Source organism: Corythoichthys intestinalis, chromosome 1 (genome assembly GCF_030265065.1).
Source record: "Corythoichthys intestinalis isolate RoL2023-P3 chromosome 1, ASM3026506v1, whole genome shotgun sequence".
NCBI lineage: Eukaryota > Metazoa > Chordata > Actinopteri > Syngnathiformes > Syngnathidae > Corythoichthys > Corythoichthys intestinalis.
The window spans coordinates 6,245,758-6,263,695 of NC_080395.1; the positions used below are offsets into that span (position 1 = coordinate 6,245,758).

The 17,938-nt window shown below is 46.1% G+C and overlaps 1 protein-coding gene across 2 annotated transcripts in view; it reads right to left on the reverse strand.

The window, feature by feature from the left end:
• katnb1 (katanin p80 (WD repeat containing) subunit B 1) overlaps positions 1-17,938 on the reverse strand; it is a 25,600-nt gene continuing 7,662 nt past the window's right edge. Inside the window, exons 6-18 of one of the 2 annotated variants that reach the window (XM_057857642.1) lie at positions 17,894-17,935; positions 17,733-17,832; positions 15,528-15,684; positions 15,392-15,460; positions 10,680-10,830; positions 10,295-10,601; positions 8,463-8,513; positions 8,177-8,403; positions 7,973-8,113; positions 3,979-4,055; positions 3,812-3,886; positions 439-555; positions 1-379 (exon numbers count right to left, since the gene is read on the reverse strand). In XM_057857642.1, the coding sequence (XP_057713625.1) occupies positions 232-379; positions 439-555; positions 3,812-3,886; positions 3,979-4,055; positions 7,973-8,113; positions 8,177-8,403; positions 8,463-8,513; positions 10,295-10,601; positions 10,680-10,830; positions 15,392-15,460; positions 15,528-15,684; positions 17,733-17,832; positions 17,894-17,935 (1,662 nt within the window). In that variant the 3' untranslated portion in view covers positions 1-231. The remainder of the gene's footprint in view (positions 380-438; positions 556-3,811; positions 3,887-3,978; positions 4,056-7,972; positions 8,114-8,176; positions 8,404-8,462; positions 8,514-10,294; positions 10,602-10,679; positions 10,831-15,391; positions 15,461-15,527; positions 15,685-17,732; positions 17,833-17,893; positions 17,936-17,938) is intronic. The other variant, XM_057857721.1, reaches the window with a different exon arrangement.

Consider the following 17,938-nt stretch of genomic DNA (forward strand, 5'->3'; position numbering starts at 1 on the left):
TAGCGCTATTTACCACCTTTCTGATGGATATATTGTGACTCCCCAAGTACATATTTCATTGGCCACTAGGGGGCAGTGTCTACTTCTGTTAATGAATATATAAAACAAGTGGCCCACTGCAGTTCCAAGATTTATTGATCTATACAGAAAATATATTATAAAAATGGAGGGAAAAGGCCTCTTTCTCCATTTTGATCGAAGACGCTGTATTTCCAAAAGGCGGAAGGGTCGCTAGTTTGCCGGGTCGCGGTCGAGGGGCGCCATGAGCACGCGCAGCTCCCCGAAGGCGGAGCCGTGGCGGCCGGCCAGCGCCGCTTTGCTCTCCACCACGTCGCGGAGGCCGCGCAGACGCTGGCGGCACAGGCGGCACTTGCGCTGCCTGGGGGGGAGGGCGGGATCAGCGGGGGCGTGAGGCGGACCGGCGGCGGGGAGACTCACCGTTCCTCCCGCGTCACGTCCACGCCCACCGAAGGCGTGGCGTTCAGCGTCTCTCGGATGAGCGGCCAGAAGTACTTCATGATCAGCTTGAGCGAGGAGCAGCCGCACTGCGTGTAACTGCGCACATTTAGAGGGTGCTCATTGGTCAATATACATTTCAAACAAATGAGCGCTCTTTGGCTTCAACAAATGAACAGGAAGTAAGCTGTAAAATCACCAAATTCAACAGGAAGTGAGCCGAGGGAGCCGACAATTTCTATAGGAATTACTTTCTAGTATGTCGATTTCAAAATAAAGCTAGAAAATGCAACTTGTGGGGATATTGAAATGGTAGCTTTGTTGCTAAGCTAGCTAATCAGGTCACTTCCTGTTGACTTGGGAGTCATTTTGTGGACACTTCCTGTTGATTTTGGGGCATACCCAAGTCACTTCCTCTTGATCTGGGGACATTTCAGGGTTACTTCCTGTTATTTTTTCGGGTCACTTTCTGTTGATATGGGGGAATTCTGTTCTGTTGATATCAGGTCACGTTCTGTTATTTTGAAGTATTTTGTGTCACTTCCTGTTGTTGTGGGGGCATTTTTGGGTCACTTCCTGTTGATTTTGGGGAATGTTGGGTTCACTTCCTGTTGATATTGGGTACTTCCTGTTGATTTGGGGGTCACTTCCTGTTGTTTTCGGGTCACTTTCTGTTGATACGGAGGCATTTCAGGGCCACTTCCTGTTGATATTGGGCCAGTTCCTGTTGATTGGGGGGAATTCTTGGGTCATGTTCTGTTTATATCAGTTCACGGCCTGTTGTTTTGAAGCCTTTTGGGTCACTTCCTGTTGATTTTGGTGAATTTTGGACTCACTTCCTGTTGATATTGGGTACTTCCTGTTGATTTTGGGTTCACTTTCTGTTGATCTTGGGTACTTCCTCTTGATTTAGGGGAATTCTGGGGTTACTTCCTGTTTTGTGGCATTTTGGTGTCACTTTCTGTTTATTTTGAGGAATTTTGGGTTTACTTCCTGTTGATTTGGGACATTTTGGGGTCACTTCCTGTTGATTTGGGAACATATCAGGGTCACTTCCTGTTTATCGTTTCACTTCCTGTTGATTTAGGGGAAATTTGGGGTCACTTCCTGTTGATATGGAATATTTTGGGGTCACTTCCTGTTGATTTTGGGTACTTCCTTGGGATTTAGGGGAATTTTAGGTTCACTTCCTGTTGATTTGGGGGAATTCTGGGGTCACTTTCTGTTTTGTGTCATTTTGGTGTCACTTCCTGTTGATTTGGGAACATATCAGGGTTACTTCCTGTTTATCGGTTCACTTCCTGTTGACTTAGGGGAACTTTGGGGTCACTTCCTGTTGATTTTGGGGAATTTTGGGGTCACTTCCTGTTGATCTTGGGTACATCCTCTTGATTTAGTGGAATTTTAGGTTCACTTCCTGTTGATTTTGGGGGATTCTGGGGTCACTTCCTGTTTTGTGGCATTTTGGTGTCACTACCTGTTGATTTGGGAACATATCAGGGTCACTTCCTGTTTAACGGTTCTTTTCCTGTTGATTTAGGGGAACTTTGGGGTCACTTCCTGTTGTTTTCGGACATTACGAGGTCACTTCCTGTTGATATGGGGGAATTCTGGGGTCATGTTCTGTTGATATTAGGTCACGTCCTGTTGTTTTGAAGCATTTTGGGTCACTTCCTGTTGCTGTGGGGGGATTTTTGGGTAACTTTGTTGATTTTGGGGAATTTTGTGTTCACTTCCTGTTGACATTGGGTACTTCCTATTGATTTGGGGGAAGTTTGGGTTCACTTCCTGCTGATTTGGGACATTTTAGGGTCACTTCCTGTTGATATTGGGAACATGTCAGGGTCACTTCCTGTTGTTTTAGGGCATTACGAGGTCAGTTCCTGTGGATTTGGGGGAATTTTTGGGTCATGTTCTGTTGATATTAGGTCACGTCCTGTTGTTTTGAAGCATTTTGGGTCACGTCCTGTTGCTGTGGGGGCATTTTTGGGTCACTTCCTATTGATTTGGGACATTTTGGGGTCACTTCCTGTTGATCTTGGGTAGTTCCTCTTGATTTAGGGGAATTTAAGGTTCACTTTCTGTTGATTTTGGGAACATATTAAGGTCACTTCCTGTTTATCGGTTCATTTCCTATTAATTTAGGACATTACAAGGTCACTTCCTGTTGATATTGGGTACTTCCTGTTGATTTGGGGGAATTCTGGGGTCATGGTCTGTTGATATCAGGTCACTTTCTGTTTTGTGGCATTCTGGGGTCACTTCCTGTTGATTTGTGGACATATCAGGGTCATTTCCTGTTTATCAGTTCACTTCCTGTTGCTTTGAGGGCATTTCGGGGTTACTTCCTGTTGATCTCGGGTACTTCCCGTTGAATTAGGGGAATTCTGGGGTCACGTTCTGTTGATATCAGGTCACTTCCTGTTTTGTGGCATTTTGGTGTCACTTCCTGTTGATTTGGGGGAATTTTGGGTCACTTCCTGTTGCTGTGGGGGCATTTTTGGGACACTTCCTGTTGATTCTGGGGAATTTTGGGTTCACTTTCTGTTGATCTTGGGTACTTCCTCTTGATTTAGGGGGATTTTAGGTTCACTTCCTGTTGATTTTGGGAAATTCTGGGGTCACTTCCAGTTTTGTGGCATTTTGGTGTCACTTCCTGTTGATTTGAGGGAATTTCGGGGTTACTTCCTGTTGATCTCGGGTACTTCCTGTTGATTTAGGGGAATTCTGGGGTCACGTTCTGTTGATATCAGGTCACTTCCTTTTGTGGCATTTTGGGGTCACTTCCTGTTGTTCTGGAACATTTGGGGTCACTTGCTGTTGAAATCAGGTCACTTCCTGTTGCTTTGAGGGCATTTCACGGTCACTTCCTGTTGATATTGATACTTCCTGTTGATTTCGGGGAATTGTCGGGTTACTTCCTGTGTCTTTACATCACTTCCTGTCTATTTGGGGACATATCAGGGTCACTTCCTGTTTATTGTGTCACTTTCCTGTTACTTTGGGACATTTCTGGGTCACTTCCTGTTGTTTTGAGACATTTGGGGGTCACTTCCTGTTGATATCAGGGTTACTTCCTGTTGATCACAGGTCATTTCCTGTCAACAGAATGGCAAAAGGCCACTGGAAATGAATAGGAATGTTTTTGGCCATACTGCATGTTTTGTAGATGATTTGATTGGGACAAAAACTAAAGGGCAAGTAGCGATTTCCAAAAACAAAAAAAAAAAATGCATTTTTTTGGGGCAAACCATCATTTTCAGGGTGTCAAATAAAAGAGAATTCGAAACAACAAACAGAGTAGAATACGAGAATTTTGGTGGTTTTGGTGTTTGAAAGGGAAGCCTGCACCAACCTTTCGTATTTGCTTTGTAGCAGCTTTTCGATCTGAGGGAGACTGCTGGCGCACAAGTCAAGCTTCCACAGCGACCTGCAAAGAGTTAACGGACGGCCACTCGGATCCGAGCCGGGAAGAAAAAAGCGAGCGGAAATCATCGACAAATAAGGAGACACGTTACTGACGGCTGCGTGTTGATGATGTTGAGGACGTCCACCACGATGGACAGGTCGTTCATGGAGACGGCGGCGTCCAGGGCGTTCTGCGGGGACACAGGAAATAGTCGTTTATTCCCCTAAACAACAAACTGACATTTCTGGAGAAATTACTATGTGGCTTTGCTGTGGTCGATACAGATTTCAGGGTTACTTCCAATTGGTATTGGGCATTTTGGAGTCACTTCCTGTTGATACCAGGTCACTTCCTACTGCTTTTGGGGCATTTCAGGGTCACTTCCTGTTGATTTAGGAGATTTTTGGGGTCAGTTCCTGTTGATTTTTGGGTGTGTAGATTTTGGCAGGTTCGGTTTAGAAATCAATTTAAGTGAACGGAAGTTGTGCCATTGAAATGAATGGCATGCAAATAGGGCCATTATTGGGAATCAATGGGAAATTTGCTCCATTAGAAATGAATGGAAATGTTGATGTTAAATTTGGATTGGTGGACATTTCAAGGTCACTTCCTGCTGCTTGGGACTAGTTCAGGGTCACTTCCTGTTGGTATCAATTCACTTCCTGTTGACTTTGAAACATTTTTGGGTCAGCACCTATTGATATCTGGTGATTTCCTGTTGATTTTGAAACATTTTTGGGTCACTTCCTGCTGATATGGGGTCACTTCCTGTTGATTTTGGAGCATTTTTGGGTCACTTCCTGTTGATAACGGGTCACTTACTGTTAATTTGGTGGCATTTCAGGCTCACTTCCTATTGATATCAGGTCACTTCCTGTTCAATTTGGAGCATTTTTGGGTCACTTCCTGTTGAATTTGTAAAGTTTTTAATCACTTCTTGCTGATATCGGGTCACTTTGTGTTGATTTGGTGGCATTTCGGGGTCACTTCCTGTTGATATTGGGTCATTTCCTGCTGCTTGGGGGCCATTTCAGGGTCACTTCATGTCGGTATCAGGTCACTTCCTGTTGATTTTGGAGCATTTTGGGGTCACTTCCCGTTGATATCCGGTCACTTTGTGTTGATTTGGTGACATTTCTGTGTCATTTCCTAGTTGCTATTGGGTCACTATGTGTTGATTTGATGGCATTTTAGGGTCACTTCCTGTTGATATCAGGTAATTTCCAGTTCATTTTGGAGCATTTTTGGGTCACTTCCTGTTCATAACAGGTCACTTCCTGTTGATTTTTGAGCATTTTTTCGTCACTTCTTGTTGATATCGGGTCACTTTGTGTTGATCTGGTGGAATTTCTGGGTCACCTCCTGTTGATATGGGATCACTTCCTGTTGATTTTGGAGCATTTTTGGGTCACTTCATATTGATATCAGGTCATTTACTGTTGATTTTGGAGCATTTTTGGGTCACTTGCTGTTGATATGTGGTCACTTCCTGTTGATTTTGGAGCATTTTTGGGTCACTTCCTATTGATATCAGGTCACTTTGTGTTGATTTGGTGGCATTAAAGGCTCAATTCCTACTGATATCAGGTCACTTCCTGTTGATTTTGGAGCATTTTTGGGTTACTTCCTGTTGATTTTCAAACATTATTGGGTCACCACCAATTTATATCTGGTGATTTCCTGTTGATTTTGAAACACTTTTGGGTCACTTCCTGCTGATATGGGGTCACTTCCTGTTGATTTTGGAGCAATTTTGGGTCACTTCCTGTTGATAACGGGTCACTTACTGTTAATTTGGTGGCATTTCAGGCTCACTTCCTATTGATATCAGGTCACTTCCTGTTCAATTTGGAGCATTTTTGGGTCACTTCCTGTTGATTTTGTAAAGTTTTTAATCACTTCTTGTTGATATCGGGTCACTTTGTGTTGATTTGGTGGCATTTCGGGGTCACTTCCTGTTGATATTGGGTCATTTCCTGCTGCTTGGGGGCCATTTCAGGGTCACTTCCTGTCGGTATCAGGTCACTTCCTGTTGATTTTGGAGCATTTTGGGGTCACTTCCTGTTGGTATCAGGTCACTTTGTGTTGATTTGGTGACATTTCTGTGTCACTTCCTGTTGCTATTGGGTCACTTTGTGTTGATTTGATGGCATTTTAGGGTCACTTCCTGTTGATATCAGGTAATTTCCAGTTTATTTTGGAGCATTTTTGGGTCACTTCCTGTTCATAACAGGTCACTTCCTGTTGATTTTTTAGCATTTTTTCGTCACTTCTTGTTGATATCGGGTCACTTTGTGTTGATCTGGTGGCATTTCTGGGTCACCACCTGTTGATACGGGATCACTTCCTGCTGTTTTTGGAGCATTTTTGGGTCACTTCATATTGATATCAGGTCATTTACTGTTGATTTTGGAGCATTTTTGAGTCACTTCCTGTTGATATGTGGTCACTTCCTGTTGATTTTGGAGCATGTTGACATCAGGTCACTTTGTGTTGATTTGGTGGCATTAAAGGCTCACTTCCTACTGATATCAGGTCACTTCCTGTTGCTTTTGGAGCATTTTTGGGTCACTTCCTGTTGATTGGGGCCATTTCTGGGTCACTTCCTGTTGATTTTTGAGCATTTTTAGGTCACTTTGTGTTGATTTGGGGGACTTTCAGTGTCACTTCCTGTTGATATCGTGTCACTTCCTGTTGATTTTGGAGAATTTTTGGGTCACTTCCTATTGATATCAGGTCACTTTGTGTTGATTTGGTGGCATTAAAGGCTCACTTCCTACTGATATCAGGTCACTTCCTGTTGATTTTGGAGCATTTTTGGGTCACTTGCTGTTGATTGGGGCCATTTCTGGGTCACCTTCTGTTTATTTTTGAGCATTTTAGGTCACTTTATGTTGATTTGGGGGACTTTCAGTGTCACTTCCTGTTGATATCGTGTCACTTCCTGTTGATTTTGGAGAATTTTTGGGTCAGTTCCTATTGATATCAGGTCACTTTGTGTTGATTTGGTGGCATTAAAGGCTCACTTCCTACTGATATCAGGTCACTTCCTGTTGATTTTAGAGCATTTTTGGGTCACTTCCTGCTGATATGGGTCACTTCCTGTTGATTTTGGAGATTTTTTCATCACTTGTTGATATCGGGTCACTTAGTATTGATTTGGTGTCATTCAGAGGTCACTTCCTGTTGATATTGGGTCACTTCCTTCTGCTTGGGGCCATTTCAGGGTCACTTCCTGTCGGTATCAGGTCACTTCCTGTTGATTTTGGAGCATTTTGGGGTCACTTCCTGTTGACATCGGGTCACTTCCTGTTGATTTTGGAGCATTTTGGGTCACTTTCTGTTGATATCGAGTCACTTCCTGTTGATTTTGGAGCATTTTTGGGTCACTGTTGATATCAGGTCATTTCCTGTTGATTTGGTGGCATTTCAGGTTCACTTTCTGTTGATATCCAGTCACTTCATGTTGGTATCAGGTCACATCTACATCATTTCCTGTGGCTATCACGTCAGATCCTGTTGATGTGGTACTGTGAGTATTTCAGGGTCACATCTTGTTGAAAACGGGTAACTTCCTGTTGATTTGGTGGAATTTCAGGGTCACTTCCTTTTGATTTTGGTGCATTTCTGGGTTACTTTTGAGTTGAGGACATTTCAGGGTTACTTCCTATCCATATGGATAATGCCCTGCTGATTTGGTGGCATTTCAGGGTCACTTCCTGTTGATATCGGGTCACTTCCTATTGATTTGGGGGCCTTTAAGTGTCATTTCCTGTTGATATCAGGTCACTCCCTGTTAATTTTGGGGACATTTCAGGGTATTTCTGGTTGTTAATGGGTCACCTACTGTCAATGTATTGGCGAAAAGGGCCACTGGAATGGAACGGGAAATGTTTCGGCAAATTTTGGCAGAACGGTACGTTTTTGCTGCAGGAAAAATAGCCTGGTGCGGCTTCCATATCCTGACATTTTTGATGGGATTTGGACAAAAACTAGGACAAGTAGCTAACATCAAAAAGGACAAAAATATGGTGACGGTTGGTCCTCCATGGAAGCTATTCAGAGGAAGGAACAATGTTTGGTGGAGAGAGGGAAGGAAGCGCAAACCTTGATGCCCACGCGGGCCCAGACGTCCCGGACGCTTTGCAGGTTCTTGCGTCGATTGCTAAGCATAACGCACATGGTGGCGTGACCGTTGTGGATGTGATTCAAAACCTCGTCTTCGCTCAACATCTCCGAATGGCGGCCCTGGAGGGAGTGGACCCGAGTCAAAAATAACGCCCAGTCTCGCCCATCGCGGCAACGCCTCACCGACAGGAAGTCGGCCACGTCCAGGCCGGTGGGCTCGCTCCTGCCCACGGGGAAAATGGCCGGCGGCCGAGCCGAGGCCACCACGGTGGGCTCCACCCTCTGGACCGGGGCGGACGAGGGCGACGGAGAACCCTGTCGCAAAGGCGCGCTTTCGGACCCGTCCGTCTTCGGGTCGGGCGAGGGCCGCCGCCGCTGGGGGACGGGCGCCGCGTCCTCTGTCGCTCGCTCTGAAGAGGGAAAACTCACGTCGACTAAGAACCGACGCACGGGTCGGCGGCGGACGCACCGTCCTCCGGCGGGGCGGGAAAAGGCTCCGGCATCCTGGGAGGGGTCCGAGCTTAAAGACAAAAAAACAAAAAAGAAAAAAATCTGAGTCAAACACGCTAAACGACAAAAGCAAGGCAAAGGAAAATGGACGACACGAGACATCTTGGACTTCCTGTTGATATCAAGTCACTTCCTGTTCTGGGGGCATTTCAGGTTCACTTCCATTTGATTTTGGGGCATTCTGGGGTCACTTCCTGTTGATTTAGGGGCATTCCTAGGTCTCTGTTTATATCGGGTCACTTCCTATTGATCTGAGGTCACTTTGTTTTTTTTTTACCAGTCCTGCTCAGCTGTTTGACACGGAGAACAGAAGTCTAAGAGTCCGATTGGTCTGGACAGTTTTAATGTTTCACATTGAGAGTATGACATACTCCCATTGTGATCATTCAACATACCTCCTTTATTATGACAAAGCAGCCAACAGGAAGGGATTATGACACCATGTGGGGGGCCTGTTGACCAGGGAAAGAAGGGGAGGGGGGGTGGGGGAGTCTATAGGATAAGTGATGGGAGGGGTGGAGTGTACATAAATCCGCTCTGTGATCTAGAAACCAGAGATCGTGTGAATCCCTTGTGAGTGTAAGCCCGTCGGTGACCGACCCTATGCCGCCCCATCGCCAATCCCGGCATCGGGACCCCCCACCCAGCCAGCCTGAGAGGGTGGGCGGCCGGGGGGGGGGCAGCGCAGCCCATCCCTCCTCCCGCAACCCAGCAAAGGAGCCATCGTCACCCCCCCCGGGATCCAGGGTGGTCCCCCAGGCAACACCCGCGCCCCCATCAACCGGCCCTCAGGGATGGGAAGAGGGGATGCACCACCAACCCAACCGCCACCACCACCCCCTTCCGCCCACCCGGCCCACGAGTCAAAGTCGCAACCCCCTCCAACCGGGATGGGGGGGTAGCGCAGCCAGTCCCTCCTCCCGTAGCCCAGCAAAGGAGCCATCGTCAACCCCCCCCCCCCACCCGGTATCCAGGGTGGTCCCCCAGGCCACACCCGCGCCCCCATCAACCGGCCCTCAGGGATGGGAAGAGGGGATGCACCACCAACCCAACCGCCACCACCATCCCCTTCCGCCCACCCGGCCCACGAGCCAAAGTCGCAGCCCCCCCAACAGGGAGGGGGGTAGAGCAGCCAGTCCCTCCTCCCGCAGCCCAGCAAAGGAGCTATCGTCACCCCCCCTGGGATCCAGGGTGGTCCCCCGAGCCACACCCGCGCCCCCATCAACCGGCCCTCAGGCATGGGAAGAGGGGACGCACCACCAACCCAACCCCCACCACCACCACCTTCCACCCACCCGGCCCCCAAGCCAAAGTCGCAGCCCCCCCAACCGGGTATCGGGGGGTAGAGCAGCCAGTCCCTCCTCCCGCAGCCCAGCAAAGGAGCCATCATCACCCCCCCGGAATCCAGGGTGGTCCCCCGGGCCACACCCGCGCCCCCATCAACCGGCCCTCAGGGATGGGAAGAGGGGACGCACCACCAACATTTCATGGGGTTTCCAGTTGATAACAGGTCACTTCCTGTTGATCACTGGTCACTTCCTGTCAATAAAACGACAAATAGGGCCATTGGAAATGAATGGAAAGGTTTTTGGCCAATTTTGGGGGAACTGTACGTTTTATCAACAAGAAAAAAAGAAAAGCCTGTTGCGGCTCAATGTCCTGAAATTTTTTATATGTAAATGATGAGTTTTTGGACCAAAACTATAGGACAAGTAGCGATTCGAAATTTCATTTTGTCAAAAAATTAGCTTGCCTAGCGCGAGAATTTCAGTTATTCGGTGTTCGACTTACAGATGGCGTCGCGGGGCTGAAATATTTCTCGGTAGTCCAGGGCGTCGTGGATCTCGGCCGAAGAGACTTTGTCGTCCGCCTCGTCCTCGCTGGGGCTCCGCCTCTCCCCCTCGGGGCTCCGGCGCTCGGCCCGGGGCCGCCCCGGAGGCGACGACGATGTCGGCGGCGGGCAGGCTGCGGCCTGGCCCTCGTAGCTGCGCCGCGCTTTACCGTCGGCGGTGGGCGAGGGCGCGGCGCCCCCGACCCGGACGCGCTTCAGGTCCACCACGTAGGTGGACAAGCCGCTCAGCTGGTGAGACACGCCCAACTGAGGGCGGCAAAAGCGAACGGACGGGTCACCGCCGTCGGTCGAGTCGGGTCCGGTCCGGTCCGGGCGGGTTCATACCAGCTGCCGGTTGCAAATGGAGAGATCGACCACGCGTCCCCAGCCCGCCGTCACCGAGTCCAGCCAGCGCTCGGGCTCCCAGGCGCACACTCGCAGGACGTCGGCGTGGCCGCTGAACAGACAGCCGCCGTCGGGACTGAACATCACGCACCTGAAAGCAAAGCTCAGCTAGCGTCTCGGCAAAAGCGAGCCACGCCTCTTTCGGCGCCCTCGACGATACCAACATCCGCTAATCTATTCTATTCATGGACGAGCTAAGGCGCCATCTAGTGGGGGAAAAGAATTGTCTTTCACTGAAACAACCAGAACAGTAACCGAAGAAATTATTAGCACAGAACATGAACTTTGTTAGGACATTTTCAGGTCACTTCCTGTTGATTTTGGGTCACTTCCGGTTGGTTTTGGGTCATTTTCGGGTACTTCCAGTTGATTTTGGGGTTGACTTAGTCACTTCCAGTTATGTTTGGGTCACATCCAGTTGATTTTGGGGCATTTCAAGGTGCTGAATCAGGATTTTGGGGCATTTCCAGATCACTTCCAGTTGATTTTAGGGCATTTCCGGTTATTTCCAGTTGATTTTGGTGCAATTCAGGTCACTTCCAGTTCATTTTGGTGGACTTCTGGTCACACGTCCAGTTTTATGTGGGTCACCTTCAGTTCAATTTGGGGAATTTCCAGGTACTTCCTATTGATTTGGGGTCACTTCCGGGTGATTTTGGGGCACTTCTGGTCACGTCCAGTTAAATTTAGGTCACCTTCAAATCAATTTGGGGCATTTCCAGGTAGTTCCTATTGATTTGGGGTCACTTCCAGTTGATTTTGGGGCATTTGCAGTTATTTCCAGTTTTTTTTAGTGCAATGCCGGTCACTTCCGGTTCTTTTTGGTGCACTTCTGGTCACGTCCAATTACATATGGGTCACCTTCAGTTCAATCTGGGGCCTTTTTAGATACTTCCTGTTAATTTTGGGTCACTTCCAGTTGATTTTAGGGCATTTCCGGTTATTTCCAGTTGATTTTGGTTCAATTCAGGTCACTTCCAGTTCATTTTGGTGGACTTCTGGTCACATCGAGTTAAATTTAAGACACGTTCAAATCAATTTGGGGCATTTCCAGGTACTTCCTGTGGATTTTGGGTCACTTCCAGTTGATTTTGGGGCATTTCCCGGTACTTCCAGTTTTTTTTTTTTTGGTGCAATCCCAGTCACTTCTGGTTCATTTTGGTGCACTACAGGTCACTTCCACTTGATTTTGGTGCATTTTTGATCACTTCCAATTATAGTTGGGTCACCTTCAGTTCAATTTGGGGAATTTCCAGGTACTTCCTATTGATTTGGGGTCACTTCCGGTCGATTTTGGGGCACTTCTGGTCACGTCCAGTTAAATTTAGGTCACCTTCAAATCAATTTGGGGCATTTCCAGGTAGTTCCTGTTGATTTGGGGTCACTTCCAGTTGATTTTGGGGCATTTCCAGTTATTTCCAGTTTTTTTAGTGCAATGCCGGTCACTTCCGGTTCTTTTTGGTGCACTTCTGGTCACGTCCAATTACATATGGGTCACCTTTAGTTCAATCCGGGGCCTTTCTAGGTACTTCCGGTTCTTTTTGGGTCACTTCCAGTTGATTTTAGGGCATTTCCGGTAATTATCAGTTGATTTAGGTGCAATTCAGGTCACTTCCTGTCCATTTTGGTGCACTTCTGGTCAAGTCCAGTTAAATTTGGGTCACCTTCAGTTCAATTTGGGGCATTTCCAGGTACTTCCTGTTGATTTTGGGTCACTTCCAGTTGATTTTGGGGCATTTCCAGGTACTTCCAGTTTTTTTTTGGTGCAATCCTGGTCACTTCCAGTTCATTTTGGTGCACTTCTGGTCACGTCCAATTAAATATGGGTCACCTTCAGTTCAATCTGGGGCCTTTCTAGATACTTCCTGTTAATTTTGGGTCACTACCAGTTTATTTTTGGGGCATTTCCGATAATTCCCAGTTGTTTTAGGTGCAATTCAGGTCACTTCCCGTTCATTTTGGTGGACTTCTGGTCACATCGAGTTAAATTTAAGACACGTCCAATTAAATATGGGTCTCATTCAGTTCAATGTGGGGCTTTTCAAGGTACTTCCTGTTGATTTGGGGGCATTTCCGGTAATTCCCAGTTGATTTAGGTGCAATTCAGGTCACTTCCAGTTCATTTTGGTGCACTTCCGGTCACGTCCAGTTAAATTTGGGTCACCTTCAGTTCAGTTTGGGGCATTTCCCGGTACTTCCTGTTGATTTGGGGTCACTTCCAGTTGATTTTGGGGCATTTCCAGGTACTTCCAGTTTTTTATTTGGTGCAATCCCAGTCACTTCTGGTTCATTTTGGTGCACTACAGGTCACTTCCAGTTGATTTTGGTGCATTTTTGGTCACTTCCAATTATATTTGGGTCACCTTCAGTTAATTTTGGGGCGTTTCCAGGTACTTTCTGTTTATTTTAGGACATTTTCAGGTGACTTCCAGTTGATTTTGTTGCAATTCTGGTCACTTCCAGTTCGTTTTGGTGCACTTCTAGTCACTTCCAATTTAATTTGAATCAACTTCAGTTGATTTTGCAGCATTCCAGGTACTTTGTATTGATTTGAGGACATTTTCAGGTCACTTCCTGTTGATTTTGGGTCACTTCCATTTGATTTCGGGGCATTTTCGGGTACTTCCTTTTTGATTTTGGTGCAATTCCAGTCACTTAAGTTCCAGTTAAATTTGGGTGACCTTCAGTTGATTTTGGGGTATTTCTAGGTACTTCCAGTTTTTTTTTGGTGCAATTCAGGTCACTTCCTGTCCATTTTGGTGCACTTCTGGTCAAGTCCAGTTAAATTTGGGTCACCTTCAGTTCAATTTGGGGCATTTCCAGGTACTTCCTGTTGATTTTGGGTCACTTCCATTTGATTTCGGGGCATTTTCGGGTACTTCCTTTTTGATTTTGGTGCAATTCCAGTCACTTAAGTTCCAGTTAAATTTGGGTGACCTTCAGTTGATTTTGGGGTATTTCTAGGTACTTCCAGTTCATTTTGGGGTTGCCTTGGTCACTTCCAGTTAAATTTGGGTCACCTCTAGTTGATTTTGGGGCATTTCAAGGTACCTTATGTTGATTTTGGGGCATTTCCGGGTACTTCCGTTTGATTTGATGCAATTCCGGTCACTTCCAGTTCATTTTTGTGCACTTCTTGTCACTTCCAGGTAAATTTGGGTCCCCTTCAGTTGATTTTTAAGCATTTCCAGGCACTTTGTTGATTTTAGGACATGTCGTATTTCCTAGATTTCCATTTGCTGTTGATTTTGGGGCATTTTCGTGTACTTTCAGTTGACTTTGGGGTATTTCTAGGTACTTCCAGTTCCTTTTGGGGTTGACTTAGTCACTTCCAGGTAAGTTTGGGTCACCTCGAGTTGATTTTTGGGGGATTACAATGTACCTTATGTTGATTTTGGGTGAGTTCCATTTGATTTGGGGGCATTTTCGGATACTTCTTGTTGATTTTGGTGCACTCCTGTCATTTTACATTGAAGTAAGGTCATTTCCAGTTGATTTTGGGGCATTTCCGGGTACTTCCAGTTGATTTTGATGGAATTCCGGTCACTTCCAGTTCATTTTGGTGCACTTTTTGTCACTTCCAGGTAAATTTGGGTCACCTTCAGTTGATTTTGGGGCATTTCCAGGTCCTTTTTGTTAATTTTAGGACATTTCCTATTTTCTGGATTCCCACTTCCAGTTGATTCTGAGGTATTTCTAGGTACTTTCAGTTCATTTTGGGGTTGACTAAGTCACTTTCTGTTGATTTTGGGTCACTTCCAGTTAATTTTGGGGCACTTTCGGGTACTTCCTTTTTGATTCGATGCAATTCCAGTCACTTCCAGTAAAATTTGGGTCACCTTCAGTTGATTTGGGGTATTTCTAGGGACTTCCAGTTCATTTTGTGGTTGCCTTAGTCACTGCCAGTTAAGTTTGGGTCACCTCTAGTTGATTTTGGGGCATTTCAAGGTACCTTATGTTGATTTTTGGGCATTTTCGGGTACTTACAGTTGATTTTGATGCAATTCTGGTCAATTCCAGTAAATTTGGGTCACCTTCAGTTGATTTTGGGGCATTTCCAGGTACTTTCTGCTGATTTTAGGACATTTATTATTTCCTAGATTCCCACTTCCAGTCGATTTTGCGGCATTTTTGTGTACTTTCAGTTGATTGTGGGGTATTTCTAGGTACTTCCTGTTCATTTTAGGGTTGACTTAGTCACTTCCTGTTGACTTTTGGGGCATTTCAATGTAGCTTATGTTGATTTTGGGGGCATTTCCGGGTACTTGCAGTTGATTTTGGTGCAATTCTTGTCATTTCCAGGTAAATTTGAGTCACCTTCAGTTGATTCTGGGGCATTCCCAGGTACTTTCTGTTGATTTTAGGACATTTTCAGGTCACTTCCTGATGATTTTGGGTCACTTCCTGTTGATTTTGGGGCATTTCTGCCACTTCCATCTGATTTTGGTGCACTTCCAGGTTCTACTTCCTTAGCAACATGGCCTTGGGCCTTGTGGAGAGATCTTTTCACTTTTTGTCACAAAAACGGTGATCGCGTTTTTAGTCATTCAAAATGGAATTGCCTTTCATTTGGAAATGGTCGTCATTTGAAAAGATTTCAATTCAAAGCGAGAAAGAGGTGAAATCCGAAATATTCACACAGGTGCGCTCACCTGACAGCGCTGGCGTCCTGCAGCGCCCCCACTTGGCAGAACTTCTCCAGATCCCACAGCCTCAGCCACCTGCGCACACACAGCGAGCCGGGCGGGTCGTTCGATCCTACGTCCGGGAGAGGCGAGGTCGTCGCACCTGTCGGCGCCGCCCGAGGCCAGCAGGTACTCGTTGGGGTGAAACTGGATGGCGGCCACGGCGCCCGTGTGCGCCGTGAACTCTGTGATGGTTTTGGCCTGCTTCAGGTCCCACAGCTGCGAAAGCCCACAAAACAAACAAAACAACCGCTCAGCTCCTGGTGACGGACAACCGCAGCTTTACTGTAGATTTCCAATGCTTCTCCCAAAAATTAACAAGTACGATCTGGAAATGCCCCAAAATTAAAAGGAAGTACCCAGAAATGCCCCCAAATAATCTGAATGTTATGCAAATTTAACTGGAAGTACACGGGCATGCCCAAAAATCAACTGGAGGTGACCCAAATTTTACTAGGAGTGACCTGGAAGTGTACCAAAATTAACAGGAAGCACCCGAAAATACCCTAAAATCAACTGAAAGTAATTGGAAATGCCCTAAAATCAACTAGAAGTGACTGGAAGTGTGCCAAAATGAACTGGAAGTACCCAGAAATGCCCCCAAGTTTTACAAGAAGTACCTAGAAATGCTCCAAAATAATCTGGAAGCTACACAAATTTAACTGGAGGTACCCAGAAATGCCCCAAAATCAACTGGAAGTACCCAGATATGCACCAAAATCAACAGGAAGTGACCCAAAATAAAAAAAGGAAGTACCCGGGAATGCCTCAAAATTAACTGGAAGTATCTGGAAATGCCCTAAAATCAACTGGAAGTGACGGAAAGCATGCTAAAATAAACTGAAGGTACCCAGAAATGCCCCAAAATCATCAAGAAGTAAATGAAAATGGGCTAAAATGAACTGGAAGTACCCAGAAATGCCACCAAAATCAACAAAAAGTACCCAGAAATGCCATCAAAACAAACTGGTAGCTACAGAAATGTAACTGGAAGTACCCAGAAATGCCTCAAAATCAACAGGAAGCTACGCAAATTTAACTGGAAGTGACTACAAGTGTGGCAAAATGAACTGGAAGTACCCAGAAATGTCCAAAAATCAACAGGAAGTAACTGGAAATGCACTAAAATCAATTAGAAGTGACCTAGAAGTGCACCAAAATGAACTGGAAGTACCCACAAATGTCCAAAAATCAACAGGAAGTAACTAGAAATGCCTCCAAAATAAACTGAAAGTTACGCAAATTTATCTGGAAGTGAGTTGGAAGTGCTCCAAAATGAACTGGAAGTACCCAAAACTGCCCCAAAATCAACAGGAAGTGTGCCAAAATGAACTAGAAGTACCCAGAAATGCCCTAAATCAACAGCAAGTAACTAGAAATGCTCTAAAATCAACTGGAAGTGACCTGGGAGTGCACCAAAATGAACTGGAAGTGCTCAGAAATGTCGAAAAATCATTAAGAAATGACCCTGAAATACCCCCCCCCCCCCCCAAATCAAAAGGATGTACCCAGATATGCACCAAAATCAACAGGAGGTGACCTAAAATTTCTGAAAAGCAACTGGAAGTGACCCAAATTTCAATGGAAGTGACCTGGGAGTGCACCAAAATCAACAGGAAGCACTGAGAAATGCCCCAAACATTATCAAGAAGTACCCAGAAATGCCCCAAAATCAACCGTAAATACCTGGAAATGCCCCAAAATCAACAGGAAGTACCCAGTTATGCACCAAAATCAACAGGAAGTACCCAGATATGCACCAAAATCAAACAGAAGTACCTGGCAATGCTACAAAATAAACTAGGAAGTAACTACAAATGCCCTAAAATCAACTGGAAGTGGCCAGAAGTGCACCAAAATGAATTTAAAGTGCCCAGAAATGCCACCAAAATCAAACAGAAGTACCTGGCAATGCTACAAAATAAACTGGGAAGTAACTAGAAATGCCCTAAAATCAACTGGAAGTGGCCGGAAGTGCACCAAAATGAATAAGAAGTACCCAGAAATGCCACCAAAATATTCAGGAAGCAACTGGAAATGCTCTCAAATCAACTGGAAGTGAACTGGAAGTACCCAGAAATGTCAAAAAATTAACAGTAAGTACCCAGAAATGCCACCAAAATCTACAAGAAGTACCCAGAAATGCCCCAAAATCATCAGGAAGTACCTGGAAATGCCTTAAAATCAACAGGAAGTACCCGTAAATGCGCCAAAATAAATTTGGGTGACCTCCAATCGAACTGGAAGTGACTGTAGATACCCAGAAACGCCCCAAAATCAACAGGAAGTGATCCAAAATATAACTAACTAGAGTACGGAATGACCTTGACGGTGCAGTCGTCGCTGGCCGACGCCAACCACTTGCCGTCCGGGCTGAAGGCCAAACTGCGGATGGTCCCGGCGTGACCCTGGAAGGACGCCGCCCACCGTCGCTCAATCCGTCGTCCCGCAAAACGGCCGCCGTCTTACCTTGAACCTGGTGATTGGGCCTTTCCTCCGCCCGTCCCACATCTG